The sequence below is a fragment of the Monodon monoceros genome, unplaced genomic scaffold (assembly GCF_005190385.1).
Source record: "Monodon monoceros isolate NGI ecotype Baffin Bay Population unplaced genomic scaffold, NGI_Narwhal_1 Super_Scaffold_15, whole genome shotgun sequence".
NCBI classification, from domain to species: domain Eukaryota; kingdom Metazoa; phylum Chordata; class Mammalia; order Artiodactyla; family Monodontidae; genus Monodon; species Monodon monoceros.
The window spans coordinates 35,331,795-35,349,505 of record NW_021703771.1 but is presented as its reverse complement, the minus strand read 5'-3'; the positions used below and the strand labels follow the sequence as shown (position 1 = coordinate 35,349,505).

Sequence of the window (17,711 nt, the reverse complement as noted above, 5' to 3'; positions counted from 1 at the left end):
GCACTTATCACTCTGTGGTAACTGCTGGTCACATACACAACACACGCAACACACACACACACACACTCTAACTGCAAGCTTCTTAAAGACACGGACTGGACATTACTGATCTTTGTAATCCTAACACATTGTAAAGCTAATATTCATTTTCCCTCCTGCCTCTGTACATTCCCCCTTTCTCTGCTGGAATATTCTTTTCCTTGTTCTTTGCCTACTCATTTTTCAATACCCATCACAAATTTACTGCCCCAAAGAAGCCTTCCTGATCCTGAAACTAGGTCAGAACCCTCAAGGTTATATACTTACAGCACCACGTACCTTTTCTTCATGGCACTCATCATGGTTTTTATTTTACTTTCATTTATGTGATCTGATTGTCTGTCTCCCCTACTGTTCTTTAAACTCCGTGAAGTCAGAATCAGAATCCCTGTCTGCTTTTGGCTCATAATTGAATCTCAATCACTTAGCATAAGTTACGCATATTAATATAAAATTAAAACAGCTAAAAATGTGGCTGGAACCCAGAGATTCAAGAGCACTGCTCTGGAGTCATACTGCTGGCTCAACTGTGTGAAATTAGGCAATTCACCATTCTAAGATCATTTTTTTCATCTTAAAAATGAGACAACAATAGTAACTATCTTTCAGAGCTGTGAAAATTTAATGGATGTAAAATGTTTAGCACAGCACTCGGCACACGCAAACACTCTATAAAACTTACATGATACTATTATCATCATTCTGTTATTGATGTCCTGATCACTATCATTGCTACAGTATTGATTGGCTATGGCTGAAGGGTTCTCTTGTGTTGGCAGAACAGAAGCCTTGTTACAGGGGAGGCATACCAGTGTCTCTGGATGATCCGGAGTTAGGATCAATGACGGCAAACTGGGGTCTATCCCCCGGGAATGGCAGTAGTGGGAATTTAGCATTAGCAAGAGGCTAAAACAAAACAAATATAAACGTTTGTTGATCTGGAAAGGGGGTAGACTAATAGAAAGGAATATATGATTACATTCTAACTTTCTTTTTCAAGTATTCTATCAAAAGATTGCTTATACTTATCATTTTTATATTACTTTAAATATGTCTGCAATTATGTCATATTTTTGTGTTTGTCCTTTTAATAAATAACATTCAAAAAATTCAAAATATCTTTGGTATATTCCATAAAACGTAAGTATTACACAATATTCATTTTTATTATCTTTCAAACATAAATTATAACTTCTAAAATCCTCTTTAAGCTAATCGTGAGATTCCATGACCATTCTGCTTAAGTTTTTCAAATTAGGGTCAGTAAGTATGAGAAACTTAAACCAACACATGTGGAGCTAAGTAAAGGGATTGCCCTTTAAGATGAAGAAATGCTAGCGCAAATATCTACAGCACAAAGAAACTTGGGCCCTTCAGCAATCTTACACTACAGTTTATAGTGTTTACCACACTGAATCTGCATTTCCTTACTCATCCTGAAACAAACAAAAGAAGGAATTTATGAACAATCTAAGGAAGTAAATAATTAAAACATTTCTAGATCTATCAGTATCAATTTATTTTCATTGTTAGCCAACTTTATGAGTTAGTTTGTGGTTTAAAAAGCCTTCTAGGCAAAAATATGCTAGACACACAAACATTATCTTTAGATGACAAATGATATTGAGTAAAACATTTCATATAAACTTTCTTTGGAAATTCAGGAAAATATTTCAAATAATCAGTAAGTGTTTAGAAATGTTAAAATTACCTAACCATCCATGGCTTTTTTTTTCAGAACTCACACTCCTCTTCAAAGTTAGGAAAATTACTGGCAACAGCCTTTAGAAACAGTATAAAAGATTTAGCCAAAGCTAAGTAAAGAGAGAAAAGTGGTGAAGGACTGAATGTGACTTTGTCAATGCCTAAAACAGACAAAGTAGACTTCTTTTTTCTTAACACCACAATGTCCAGCTGTACCAAAAATGAATTCTAAATTAAAGTTTGATAAACTCTGTTATTAACCTCTTTTCAACTACACTCTTCTCCAAGGGATGATACTTCTGCTAAAGACAGACACTTTCTGCTGAGTGACTGCTTTTTTCTGGTATCTCTAGAGCTAGGGCCCCAGGCTTCCTTCCCGAAGGGGAGTGGGGGAGGGGAAAAGGGGGAGGCGGACACTAAAGAGAGAGACCACTTAAGGCCGTAATAATTCCCGATGGCAGATCAAGTGATGTTAGGGCAGGAATCATTTGGGGACAATATAATGCTTTAATAATTGGGGTAATTTATTTTTTCAATTTACAGCTAAAAATGGGAACATATACATATGTATCAAAATAATGAATTCTATTCCATAAAATCGTACTCTGAAAACATTATCCCATGTCTTATGAGATTTTCCAAAAATCATTTGAATTTTGTAAATTCGAATAATTGAATACATGTTGAACACTGAATCTCATAGGAAATTCTGGATTACCTTTAGGAATATTAATGATTTAACAGTGACCAGATACTTTTAAAAGTAAAGGCAGAGAGTAAGGAAAAGTGGTCAATAACTAACAACTTCCCAAACATTACTTATTAAGACTTTTTATATTAGAATATCTTTAAAAAAATACCCAACCCTAAACTAAAGAGCATGTACTGAAACAAATGTCCATATTTACTTGGTCCTTCAGATATTTCAACAATTTGAAAAATTATTTCCCATTTTTTATAAAGTTTATTTTAGGGGAAAGAAAATTTAGAAATCAAATCATTCACGTATCATTTATTTACAGTAACCCTCATGAAAACAAGTAGCAATATCCCTACTGGTATTACTCCCCACAAATGAACTTTGTACTTCTGACTAAACATGAAGACACTTAAAGCCATGTAAATTCATTTAACTACTCTTCACACAAGTTAAAGAAAACTTTGCAGGAGAAAAATAGCTATAAAGGGAAAAGCACCCAACTTTTCACTTTCTAATATCATATTTTGTTAGGAAAAAAAAAAGCATGCGGTACACAAAAAATCTGGTAGTAATTTTTTAAAATTAGACTTTGTTTCTTAATCTTTTTATTTTAAACTCAGAGTGACACTAAGACACTAAATGGATTATTTCAACAAAAAATGTCGGTACTAATTCAAATACTTAATAATAGATTGCTGGTGTTTTATGAATACCTTGCTATCCAAATGTTAAATGAAGAAGTATCACATATTTGAAAGATTTAGTATCCTAAACCTTTCCTCAAAGCAAAATTTTAGTGGCAATTTAAACATTAAATAAAATATCAATAAATATTTAAAAGTTAATTAATGAAATATACTGAAGTTCAAATACTCAATTGTAAAGGACATGCAAAATAAATCACTTACTATACACTTTAATGTCAATGAAAACATGACAAACACACTGCAGACTTCAAACCAGGTCCTGGTTGTTGAAAAACTGATAACCCAGTGTTATTAAACTTAAGTAGCTTTTCTGTATATCTCAACAGATTTTTCATATTAAAAGATCTGAACTAACCAAGTTATCTTGGATAACAGCAAAATCATTGGATTAAATATCATTGACTTTCAAGATGTATAAGACTACTGAAAACGTAAGAAACAATGCTTTTTATGTAAGAATTTATTTTACTGAAACACAACATTTTAAATAAAAATGCATACAGGATTTTAAAACACAGTAGGATTTCTCCTTAGAAGTCTTTTAAAAGTACTGACTTGCGGGGAAATATCATGTGTCAAAGAACATTGTATTTTAAAAATCATTGACAGGATACTTCTTTTAGAAGTACTGTTTTTCAAAATATTTTATTTATTATTTGGGGACAGCTCTACTGTTACTAAAACAGAATTTAAAGGTTTGGGAAAACAGCTTAAGAACAAATTTAAATAATTTTAAAGATTAAATATTTAATAGTAAATTATATCATCATGACTAAATTCCCAAATTGGGACTAAGCATCAACGTAAATATTCTAGGAGCTGGATAGCATTTTCTCCTAACAGCTAGCTACACCACTTACTATTATAGAGAGGTGAGAGAGAAGAGGAGCAAAAAGAAATACATCCAGTTAGTTCCTTCTTATATGTACATGCAGTTCTGTAACACATTTTTTTCCTATCAGCAAATTTTCCTGACTAAAATCATCCCAAACACCACTGCTACTTTCTTTACACTGTGAGTTCTGAGAAATAAGCTACAGTTAAAAAACCTCAAATGATACTACAAGATAACTGAGAGAAAAACGTATACACTAAGAAACTACCATGATATAGATAAGATCAGTTTTATTTTAAAAATCTATTTGGTAACCTTTTTTTGGCTTCCTAAAAAACTACATGGATGTAATATAAGGTATAGCTGTTCAAAACAAATATTTTAATGCATAAAACACATGAATTAAATAAGAGGCACATTTCAATAAATATTTCATATAAACATAACATTTGCTATGTTATGCATTTTGAGATTCACTTCAACCCTATCTGTAACTAACTAAAAAGGAAGTCACATGACTTACACAATGAAAAAGAAAGAACAGTTTTCTTTCCTTTCCTTTCTACAGGAAGAAACAAAAGCTTGGTATTAGCTATCCAAGGCCAACGGGTGGGGCCTGCAAGCCAAAAGGCTGTAATGGATTGAGGTTAATCTTAATGGACGCCCACTTTAACCTTATGGAAGCATCAAAAATGTGAAAACTGCAACCAGCGCTTGCATAAAATAACAAATATTTAATGTAAATTAGGTTTTACAACTAGAAAATTCTACAGGGACATAATTCAGCTTATAAACAACGGTGCTGTTTTTGTTGGGGTAAAATCACCTAACTGTGATTCCCTACACAGATACACACACCATCCCCCCACTGGCACACAGATACTTCACAAGCTTCTTGAATAAATAGGAGTATCCAATGTCCAGGGTGATGGGTGGTCCTGAGGTCCTGAACCAGAGCTGTATACTTTTAAGGGATGCTGAGATAAGAACAAAGTGTTTTGTGTTTGTTTAAACCTGGGTCTATATTTAAAGTCTTTACACCATTATTGATACAGTTCATAAACTTGTGCTATAGTTGATTCAGGAAAATTTTAAGTGTCAGCATAAATGCTAGAAATTAAGCACATCAAAACAAAATACTTTGGGGCTTTTATAGATTGAATTCAAATTAATAAATTCAGTTTACTTAAAAGTAATCACTACATTTCAAAGGTGTTAAGTCTTAACCTGAGACAGAATATCATCTCACCAAACTTTCACTACCAACAGGATGCTTTTCTAATATCTAATGAAATAGCATTATTTAAACAAAATTACATACATCAAACAACCTGCAGTGGCATGAAAAACTTCAAAAATAGTGAAATTAACCCATGTGAAGTCACAATCAAGCATCAACTATTATGCCCATTTTTATTCTCCAGGCTTTATTATAAGTCTAATATAAAGAGATTTTTTGCAGAGCAGAAAGGCAGGATTTACAAGTGGCCCAAGGAAAAGATAAGCAATGAATAGTTCTGACCCCGGCTTCTCTGGCTTGATCAAGTGGGTCTGCAACCTGAGCCAAAGGGCGCAAATTCCTCCCCATTCAAAATTCTTCAATGGCAAGGGGGAGGAAACAGTGAAAGGGGCAAACATGCAAATCCAACTGTCCTTAGATTTAGTATTCAACTAAAAATTTTAATTAGAGAGCTAAAAAAAAAAATGAGGTCAAGACTGTGATTAAATTTCTGACTCATAGTTTAACCAATCCTGAAAAGAGAAGTTTTTTGTTTTTTCTTGTTAAAACTGAAAAAAAATCATTCATTTATCCTTTTAAATGTATGGCTTACATTGAACTGTGTTAGGTGCGTGTCTCTCGTATCATTTAATCTATTTAAAGGAGTTGCTGAAAAGTGGAATTAGTTTCCAAGCACCAGTGTTTCCATATTGTAAGCAAAATGATGTATTATTAAAATTCTGGCTGGGAAAAAAGTTGACAGAATTCATTCATTCCAAGCTTTACAACACATCAATGATCTATTAAGTATTTAAAGTGATAGATATAACCTGTGTTGTCAGACTTCTGTTACAAACTAAACTAAGGATAAAGATAATTCATTTGAATGAAAACACGTTAAGATAAAAGAATTTAGGAACTACTGCATCTAGGAACTTTGTAGCTACTAACTGTAAAGACCTAGGGAATTGCTTACAAAGCTTAACAAATGGTCGTGAACAAATCATGGCCAAATTAAAATTAATTTGAAATTTACATAGAGTATTTATATAACATAGAACAATAAAACTGAAAAGAAAAATTTCGAGTTATTAGTAAATTAAACTTACAAGATTTTGAAATAGAAGCTAACGTTAAGGAACAAAAATAATAAATTTCAGTGAGGTTTGATCTTAAAAAGTGTTTTATAACAAAAAGTTAGAGCAGCTGGTAAAAAATAAGCATACTACTAATAGCACAATAAAATAATATGATTCTCAGCAATGGTAAAGACAGTTTAGTTTCTATGCATGAAATCTGAAAACTATATAAGACTGATGAGAAATCATTGTATTTAGTTCAAAAGTTTAAAAACTAACATTTATTTTTTCATCATAATTATCCCCAAATTATGGGTAGAGAGAGGAGCATAATTAAACTTTGTAAAAAGAAAGTGAGTAGTACATGGGGAAAATGAGCCTTTGCTTCATACCTTGTATGAAAGGAATGAGAATTGGAAAAATCTTATTAAAAAGTTTGCCAAAAGGAAGTAAACAGGAAGAATATATAGCAACCTGGAGAGCAGAACTCTCAAATCTATCACCAAACAATGCTTTACACTTAGTATGTGATCAATTAAAAAAATAGTTGAATAGATAAATTATTGAACCAGAAGTTTTCCTAGAGTTACCACTTTCTTAAAAGTTAATACTTTTATACAGCAATAAGCCTTCTTGCCGATTTAAACCTCTAAGAATGTTTACACAAAAACTCAGTTGAGACAGAAATTCATTAAATTTCTGACAAGAAATGAGAATATCAATAAGCCTAATTAGGCCCTTTAGGTAAGCAGTGAGTTTATGTTGTATGAAAAAGTACCATAAGGGTAAATGAAATTAAGTTTGAAGATTAGTGAAATGTATGCTAATTAATCTCACTTTCACAAGCACAGAAACTACTGGTGAAAAGGTCATTGTCGAGCAGAAATAACTGAAGAGAAACAAACAAAAACATGAAAATAAGTGGATTGTATTTCATAAAGGATAATGGGTTGTAGCTTATATCTAAATAGACAAAGTTAAAAGAAACAGGTCAGGTAACCAGTTAATATGACATATCAATATCATAGGACAACTGTGCCTCTCTTCTTCAAGGGTGACTACAAATGGGCACAAAGGAACTTTTTTGGGCTGATGAAATGTTCTGTATGATGACTGTGGTGGAAGTTACACAATTTGTGAAAACTCATCTCACTGTATACTTAAATTTGGTGAACTTTATTCTATATAAATTATACCTCAATTAAGTTGACAAGGCAAAAAAAATAAATGACATGAGCTTACTATCTTTTAAAAAATCTGACAAAGGTTTATAATGGTGAAGGTATTAATAAAAATATAGTGCTTGAAATGAAGATTAAAACTAAACCTGGATCATTAGAATTCTTAAATTATTTTCATGTATGATACCTCAGTTGACCCTTACCCCACCCCTCAAAAATAGGGACGGCAAGATATTATTGCCACATTTTACGCATGAGAATACTGAAGCTCCTTGGAAGCAACTAGGCAAAAGTAAGAAACCCACCCAAGTGGCACAGCCAAACCCAGACCTTCATTTCTGATATTTTCTCCCTCACTTTACCACATGATATCTCCTTTGTAATAATAATTATGTACAAACATCGCTGAGTCCTTACTATCTGCCAAGCTCTGCGTTAAATGCTTTACATGTCTAATAACATTTAATTCTCATAATAACCCTATACAAAGTGGGTACTTTTTTGTCCCTTCCCTTGTAAGATGCTGAAACACTGACAAGGTAACTTACTTTCCCTACAGACATAATAAACTGGGATTTGAACACTGATCTATTTGACCAGATTCTATACCCCTGTATCATATCTCACAAGTATTAAGTAATTATTAATAGAGCAATAGGTATTAAATTATCACAGCAGGTCTATTTAAGACAATATTTCATATTTTTCCCTTAGCCTATACTGAAGAATACAAACTGAATACGTATACCGGAATACATAGGTAAAAATCTCACGATGAAACAAACTATTAAAACAAAAACATTTGCATCACAAAATTATGTCCAAGTCTCAGTTTATATCCTGATGTGTTAAACAATAGTAAACAATACTCTATACCATACAATTATAATAAAAAGCCTTATAGTTCACTGTAATTAAAATTAAGCTATTAATATTGTGCAATACATTTTGCCTAATTTTAAAGAGAGCACATAAAAGATACCAATTTCATTTTCAACCACAAATACATACCACTGATAATAACTTATCCCTGATTTTGTTGTGGCAAAAAGACTAGTTTACATTTTCGTTTATTTATTCAACACATACCTGCTAGGCAGTTTATATAATGGTATCTCTACTCTTCACACCACCTGAAAAGTGAGGTGTTATTCCAATTTGCAGCTGATTACGGAAAGAAACAGAAGACTAAAGCTATCAATTATCTATAAATCTTATTTGAGACAGCATTTCTGAACGGTCAGATATTTAGATATGGGAAGGGGGGCAATCATCAGATAATCTTCTAATTTGTTGCTAGACAGAAGATAAAATTAATCCTGATGTATCAAAATGCAACATAACAAACATTTTTATTACCCAATTAATAGAGTACTCTTTTAAAAGATCATTTCTCAATGTACCCCACTGACCTACAATGTATTTTTTGATATATTACTGTTATCAATTTTTTTGATATTAGAAAATGTTACCACATTATTTTAGATAAGAATATAAATCATTTAAGTTCCTTATGGGCTGTATATGTTACAATGCCGTAACCTCAGTAACTACATATTGAACAAGCTGAAGTTCCAGTGAGAAATTCAGTGAGAAATATCTCAATATTTAGTTCCAAATCAAGTCTACAAAATATCATATTTAAAGTAATAAATTTCCAGTTGAATCAGAAATATCCTTACTTTACTTGTTTAGGTTATACTTGGTTTAGAAATAAAAATACAGTACACCATATTTTTAACTAGTAACTTTTAATCCCGATACCAATAAAACTTTTCAGTTGAGGTATACAAAACTATCTGCAATAGTTAGGTAATTTCTGAACAGGATGATGAATTCAACCAAACCCTTATTAGGGTTCCCTGCTGTCCAAAAGCAACAAAATTTATCTCGAAGGACTTCCATGTTGAGTCCAGGTAACAAAACAAGTTTTTAACTTCTTATGAAACCCAAGAACTCTGAGATGAGTTAAAGACAGATTAAAGATATGCTAAATACTCATAAGTGGCTTGTCACATATTTGTTTAAAAAACAGTTCTTAAATTTATCGCCTTCATTTGCTGTGAATGGTCTTTTTAAAAAAGGAGAATCAAAAATAAGGGGAAAATATTTGAGTTACATCAATACTCTTTAAAATGAGGAGTGAAGACGATGTCTTAATTATGTACCCAATTCACATTTCATGTTTGAACTGAACAAGGATATCTTTTTAGAAGTATACAGAAAAGTTCCTGAAAATGGATCAGTATTTGAAAACCAGAAGGAATGTATCCAATATCTTTTAAGACAATTAAAGTCTTATACAGTTTTTATTTAAATGCCTTTAGATGTGATTTTATGATTAAATAGCTTCAAAGCATTTCATTTGGGATTCTTCCAAACTGGTCATATGGGCAATTCATCTTGAAAATTTGGTAGCTTTAGGAACCATTTTCAAAATATTAAAATGCAGAACTCACTAACAAATGAGGTATAACTGTTTATTATCACATTTTTAAACTTCCAAGATTTCTCTATCTAAATGTTTTTTTTTTTGATATTGACATTTTCAACAGCCCCAAGAAAAAAAAATAACCATATCTATTCTGAGTGTGAAAAATGTTTTCACTCTAAACTATGACAAAAGTAATATGGCTAATAAATTGGTAGTTAAATATTATGAAAAGCCCTTAAACATGAGCATATTGGAGTAAATCAGTTTTCATAATTGTGTAGCTAATTAATGTTAAAAACACTGAGACATGAACTCCATGCTACATCAATTGAACGGTGTAAAATACTTCAATTTTCATGTATTTAAATATTAGTCATCTCCAAATGTTTTCATATCCTATACTATTAATAAAAATGCTTTAAACTTATCTCTTATTTCTTCTATTTCCATTACTCTTTTGAAATGTTTTCTGAGCAAAGTAATAAAAGGAACATAAAATATATAAACTCTTTGTAATATAGGCATTTGTATTCTCATAAAGATCAAACCATAAATCAGAAATAAAGAGCAAAAGAAGAAAACATCAATACCTGAAAGGTAATTGAAGACTTAAAAACCAAATTAAATATTTAAGCCAACTGAGTAATAATAGCTAAATTGCAATCATTTTGAAATTACTCTTTCTCGTTGAAAAAGAATTCTTACATAAACTGTGAAACAAATGAAACACATTTATGTTAAAAATTCTTTGTGGAACTTCCCTGGTGGTTAAGAATCCTCATGCCAATGCAGAGGACACAGGTTCGAGCCCTGGTCCGGGGAGATCCCACATGCCGCGGAGCAACTAAGCCCATGCTCCAAACTACTGAGCCTGCGCTCTAGAGCCCGCGAGCCACAACTACTGAGCCCACATGCCACAACTAAGGAAGCCCGCGTGCCTAGAGCCCGCGCTCCGCAACAAGAGAAGCCACCGCAATGAGAAGCCTGTGCATCACAACGAAGAGTAGCCCCCTTTCACGGCAACTAGATAAAGCCCACGTGCAGCAACGAAGACCCAACGTGGCCAAAAATAAAAATTAAAAAATTTATTTTTAAAAAATTCTTTGTATCCTATTTGATGGCAAACAATCCCAAATATATAACCCAACAAGAAAATATTATTATGCAAATGAGCTGTAGAGAGGGTAATAAGGAGAATGGATTCCAACCCTCCTCTGGACAAAATAAAGTTCAAATGATCATTTTTATCTTATTGGTTGAGATAATGACTTTAAAAATAAATGTCAAAATCTATGTAAAGAAAAACTTACATAACATCAACAGGTAGTTATTGAGTAATAATAAAAGATCTAGTATTTAATTACCATGTGATTCGTTTAAAGTATCATCACATATATAAGTACTATTAAAACATTATATTTCAGAAAGTTGCCAGAGACCTTTCCAGGTAATTTACACATGTTACCCCACAATCTAACAGTGGAGGCAAATTTTTAAAAACTTAGTAACAATAAACTGATAGGGGTATTAATTATTAGCACTTACAAAATAACTGTATTCTAATTGGTGAAATCAACTAAGAACCTAGAGTTAAAATCTGCATTAATCATCTACACTCTTACTACTCAGTGTTTTGCACTGGATGCTTAAGTAAGAAATTCCTACAAATTTATCCTACTTACAAACTAAATCATCACCAAATATTTTAAATACTGAAAATTTTAAGGAACACCTCAAAAACAGTGGACTGTGACAAAATTCACAACTATAATATCTATACATTTTTGTTAAGTTTCTAAAAATATTGAACGCTATCAGGGTTTCAGTATTAACATATCAGAATACATCTATTCATTACAAAGGCATAAAAATACAATCATTTAAATCACCAGTTAACATTAGAAAATCCAATGAAGACAGTCATTTTAAACCAATGGTCACATACCATCCTCAAATGGCAGAGTCTCACTACATTTATCAACAAGTCTGAAGAAAGAGAAAGGACAGCACCTAAGTCTTGGGCATGTTTTTGAGGAGTTGGTGGCATTACAGCAACTAAAAGAAAGTTTGATTGTATTTTTGCCAACAAATTGTAAATAGAATTATGTAACCATAAATGTATAGCTCTATTTTAAGAACACACTCATATATTCTCTTCATTTCATAGCAACTGATTGTTTTTGATGTGCAGTTCTTTGCAATCAATATTTTTAAAGGAGAAAAAATATCTGGGTGCCTTGGCATGAATTTTTAAATATTATTTTAAAGAAACTAAAATCATTTCTTTTTTTACTTCCCCAAACATATACTATTAAAAACATGTTTTAGAATATCTTTTTAAAAATCCAATGACACATGTACTTCTAAACAGTCAAAAAAAACCGCCACTACTTCATATATTTAAAATAATAATTAGATGTCGCTCTAGTTGAACATTTAAAATTCCTAATTATCTATGATGCCTATTCTTTCATAACAAAATAGTATACAGACATAATGGGAAAAATCTAATTTATAATTATACATAAAATCTAGTATGCTTTCAAAAATGCTCATACGGTAAAAATGGCAGCTAAAAAAATAATTTTTAAAATGTCTTAAAAACTTCTATAAAATGGTCCTGAATTGCAACCTGATTGTGTAAGTGATGCTGCACACATTCTTTATGGCCATCAAATTGTTACTTGTAGCTGCTTGGCTAAAATCAGTGGGATCCTGCCTTCTTCAAAACAATTATTCATATGATTTATATGCAATTTATATAAGCTTCAATATAAGACAGAAATCCCTTTACCTAGGCATCAAAGTTAAGAAGCAAAAAAAAAAACAAAGAAAAACAAAACAAAAAACCCAGCAACAACAACAAGAAAGCAACTGATTCTAAATAGTCTTCCCTAGGAAAAAACTGAGATATATTTCAAACAGCAAATACTTTAACCATCAAAAACTGCCCTAAAATGTCACTTTCTAATTTTAAATTTAAAGATTATTACTGCCCTATTTTTTTACATCACAAAAATGCTAATACGTGAGTTTTACTGACTTTTTACATACTTCTTCCTAAGAATGTATCCAGATATATTCTTATGAAAAATACAAATACATATTTTTTGAGAGAATTTTTTATCACATACATCATTTTAATACTGTTCTATTAGTAAATACATGATGTGTAACAGAAAATTTAAAGTAAGTCTAATATGAATAATCAATGTTTGTACTCTAGAAACTATTCACTATGTATATAAAAAAAACTTTTGCAGCAATATAGCATTTCTTAATTCAGTGGATATGGGAATGTTTATCAACATACAACCATTAAATAGCTTAAAATTGGATGTCTCATTGTTCTAAACATTAATATCAGTTAATAAAATGTCTACTATTTGAATACATTAAAGGGTAAACATAGAAAACGAAATTATAACAAGGCGTGATCAGACAAAGAAGAAAAGGGCTATTTTTTTTCATTCATCAATAAAACAAATTTATGAGATTGTAAAGAACAATTTAACAACCTAAAGAAGGTTCAAAGCAGGGAAAGCAGAGGCCTGAGAGAAAATGGATTTGTCAATGATTTCAGTCATTCAGTCTAGGAAGGAGAAAAGCAGAAAATGTGGCTTTATTTTGCCATATAAAGTAGGAGGCATAAAATCCAGTAGCCTGTCTGTGGAGTTCTATTTATGTATTTAAACCCTGTTTCAATTCACAGATTATGCTGATCCTTCCACATGTAAACAGCCAATAATGATAGCCAGGCCTTTAGGAAAGGAAAACACACACCACACAGCAAGGTCAGGAAGCTACCAAGCACACAGGACAACAGATCAAAACAGAATGGTTTCATATGTTTCTATTGTTTATATACTTAATTTGAAGATGATATTCCTTAGGGGGGAAAGGAGGTTGTAAATTATTACTAAGAACATGCAACATACTATCAAAACAGAAAATTTTTATGCAAATATACTAAATATTTATTTCCTGCATGTATCTATGTCAGTCAACCTGTAGGACTGATATGCATTCATTCGATTATTTTTAACTTAGATGTCAAGCTAAAATAAACCTCTTTAGTCCTAAATCCCTTTACTCCTAAGAATTCATTACAGATAATTTGTATTTCTCTAACTTCTTTCGATGAAATAATCAAGCTTGCAAACTGTAAATACCTTTTTTTTTTTTCTTACTATTAAGAGATTAAGCACAACAGAGGAGTGAAAGGGGGAGAGGTATTAATTTCCTTGTTTCTGGGTAAAATTTCGAAAATAAGAAGCAATGACATTCTATTTGGTATTGAAGCATCTTAAAAAATTACAACACAATATAAGCAACAGTGGAAATTTACCCCAAGTAGCCCACTAGCACATTTTAAACATACAAACTAGAGCCGCCTCTGGCCACATGTTTTTTTGAGTTCAGTCTCTTAAAGAGACAGTATCCTTGGACCTATGCCCTACACGGAGCACATTTCTAAAATGTTTGATTACCAACAATCCTCTCTTGCATTTCTTCAAATCCATACTAGGCCAACAATGTTCTACTCTATTTTACTGTGAAATCAAATTATTTTAATTTGAATCTACAAAAGACTACTGGACAGATATAAAATAATTGGGGAAGCTACTGTGATTAGAGGTGTCTAAAATAAGGGGACCTACAGATTTCTTATAACAGCAAATTGGCTTAAAAAAAACAAAACTTAATATGATCACTGTTTCCTCATTCATTTCCCACTCATTCCCCAGGCACAGGCCACATAATGTATCGTAACCGATAACACCGGAAGCTACACTACGGCAATTTCGCTGTCGAAAGAAGAGGGGAACTTGCTTAATCAAGTCAACCACCACCCAGAGGCGAAATTTCAGAGATTTCATTTTCTGTTTAGGAAAAGACACCCAGGAAGGTGCCCATGCACACACCCTAATAACTGTATTCACTCGTGACTGTAAGGAAGATTTTGAAGGGCACATTATTGTAAGCCCACTGACAAAACTACCGGTCAGCTCCTCCACATGAAAAAGGTGAAGACGAGGAGAAAAAAACAAAACCAAAACCAAAACAAAACAAAACACAAAAACAGTTTGGCTTACTTGGTGTACAAATACATCGACTGGAATATCCAAGGGGCTTCCCTCTCGGTTTATCATGGAGATGAATCCAAATCCCATTCGCACGTTGAACCACTTACAGTGGCCAGTTCCGTGCAAAACCTGGGATTCCTCCTCTGCCTGCTCCGGCAGCTTCCCGGGCTCTTCTCCACCACCTTTGCTTGCCCCGCCTGAGTAGAACAGGACAAAAAAGTCAGTTAGTCAGTATTGCCATACAGTTCAGTGAAAGGAAAAAAAAAAAACTGCTTGGGAGTGGGGGTGGAGGGGAGAGGAAATGAAAGAAAAAAAAAAGCTATTAAATGGTTGATTCCTTCTTTTATTCGGCAGAAAATATTTTAAGTTAAAGGCTTAAAAGGGAAAGCGGGGGAGGGAGGAAGCCACACTGTTCTATCGATCACAACTTCCACGTTTCTGTACATACGTGTACGTTTTCATTTAACTCTGTTTCTCGGCCACATATTACAGTACAGCATGCGATTATTCAACTTGCATGTTGCTGATTTAACACTGATCCCATTTACAAAGAGAAATTTTCAGTGAAACTAATTCTTTCCGGCGTGCCCGAGGAGGAAAGAGAAATCGTGAAGATGGTTAGAACTAGTTAATGCACATGCGGCAGCAGTGAATCCAGGGTTATTTGCAATGTGCATTCCCCTCCCCCCCAATAACTTTCAATTAAAGTTGGGGTGGAATGGGGGAGGGGGCAGGTGTATAAAAGTTTTCTTGGGCTCACTAACTGAAACTGCGCTTAATCACACTCAAACAATTCAAACAATAGCCCCCTGAAAGCTTTTCAAGTTGTGAATCAGTGTGGGCGGTACAAAACATTTTTGGAGATCTATAACAATAGGTTGCAGAAAGCCCCACTGCGCGATGGGGGGTGGGGGGTACTGCTCAGTATTGGGGTAAAAGGGGAAGGGGGGACGGGCAAAGAAGGGTGGGAGAGGGAGAGGGCGGGAGAAAGGAAGAGAGAAAATCACAGTAAAACAATAGAAAAGAAAATTAACCTTCGGCCATGTTGCCCCACGGGCCCTCTGCTCCAAACTCGTGAGATGAAAACTTTCCCTTTGCAACGGAGTGATCTTCTGCATCAATCTAACATCTTGATTTTGTGCGATCACAAATTTAGCTCGCATGGTCTAATGTGCTTTCCCTCTTTTGATTTTTTTCTCTCCTCTCTCCAGTTTCTGGCCCCCTGAGCACACGTGACTTTGTCAATTACATGCTTTCTTGCTACTAATTTCACCTCGGATCCTTAAGGGGCTGGCAAGAGGAAGAGATAACCAATCGCCATTTCATCTATGCTGACATCAAAATAATTTATGAATGAACACGAAAAACTCTAACATGTTATCTTAAAGACAATTGGGGACGCTTCTTTACGATAAATCAGAATGCCGATTTCGTGCTTTTACTTAAACACAATGGAGGGTCCTTGTGAATCGTCGATTTAGAAAAACGGCACAGTCATATATGTGCACACGCGTGCCTTACACACAAGCCTGTCTAAATAATCTCATTTAAGGGGAAAAAAGCCATTTAAATAAAGCAACCGACGTTACGCTTTTTTCCCCCTAAGAATTCAGATGCTCCGTTAACAGTAAACCTGCTTGGGATGCAAATTTCATATTTAATTCCATTCTTAGAGGAAAATATGTAATTTACAAAAGATCTAATTGAACCTAATTACACACCCATGAAACTTTAGATAATGGTAACCTACACCTACAATAAGAGAAATACACACAATTACCTGACTGTGACCTGAAATTTGTTTCAAATTTAAAATAAAATGCTACCGGAAAAATCGCTATCACCTTCTTGTAGTCAAATTGTGTTTAGGTTTACCATTTCGGAACATTTTGGAGGGGGCTGGTAAGGAATTGTACTTCACAGGTTTCTCCGCCATCTCTTTCCGGGGGAGGAGATGTGATTAATGACTTCCTAAATAACAGCCCAGTTTTCCAGCCTAACATAGAGTGAACCTCAATCAGTGGCGATTGTTCCCCAAGAGCAAGGCGACGTAGGGCAGGGAGGGGGAGGGGAGCGCCAGGCAGGGGAGGTGAAGAGGAGCCGCCAGCACAGGCGGCTGCGGAGCCAGAGAAAGAGGTGGGGGAGAAACAGCGGGTGCGGGCGGGGGGAGGGGGTGAAAAAGGGAGGCAAGTGGGAGAAAAAAAGGTAAATTTATATCTTATTGACCGGACCCTGACATTTTAAAAGTCCACTACCAGGGGACAGAAGAGTTGAATAAACGAAAACTTAATAACGGGTTAGGCTCCTACCGTCCCTTCCCCGGCCAGCCCCCTGTTTCAAACTGCTTACCCTTTACCTTTAAAATTGGTTCAAACGATTGTTGATTACTAGATGCTGACACCAATACTGCCTCCCTTATCGACCACTACAGTAAATGTTATAGATCAACTAGAAATGCTGGATTTCCTTTAGAATATAAAATAAAACCCGTCTTTGAAACATTAAAACGCACCACTACTCTTCCCCCACCCCACCCCCATTTTCTTAAACAAGCAGTTTACCGAGAAACTGTACAGATACCACTTCCCTTCGGCAAAGCTACGGAGCTTACCCTCCCCCACTATACCCGCAACCCCCCTCCCCGTCTCTCCAAACACACTCCTAACTCTAACACTGTTTCACACAAACTAAAACGTAGGGATTTTGACCGAATCTAAAAGCTTTTG

General features: G+C 33.8%; 1 protein-coding gene across 3 annotated transcripts in view; it reads right to left on the bottom strand.

Moving 5' to 3' along the window:
- Positions 1-16,029, bottom strand: part of LIN28B (lin-28 homolog B) — a 115,462-nt gene extending 99,433 nt beyond the window's left edge. For 2 of the 3 annotated variants that reach the window (XM_029224072.1, XM_029224073.1), the window contains exons 1-2: positions 15,499-15,548; positions 14,995-15,182 (exon numbers count right to left, since the gene is read on the bottom strand). In XM_029224072.1, the coding sequence (XP_029079905.1) occupies positions 14,995-15,182; positions 15,499-15,529 (219 nt within the window). In that variant the 5' untranslated portion in view covers positions 15,530-15,548. Of the gene's footprint in view, positions 1-14,994; positions 15,183-15,498; positions 15,549-16,019 lie in introns of those variants that run through there. The other variant, XM_029224075.1, reaches the window with a different exon arrangement.
- Between the last annotated feature and the right edge of the window lie 1,682 nt (positions 16,030-17,711).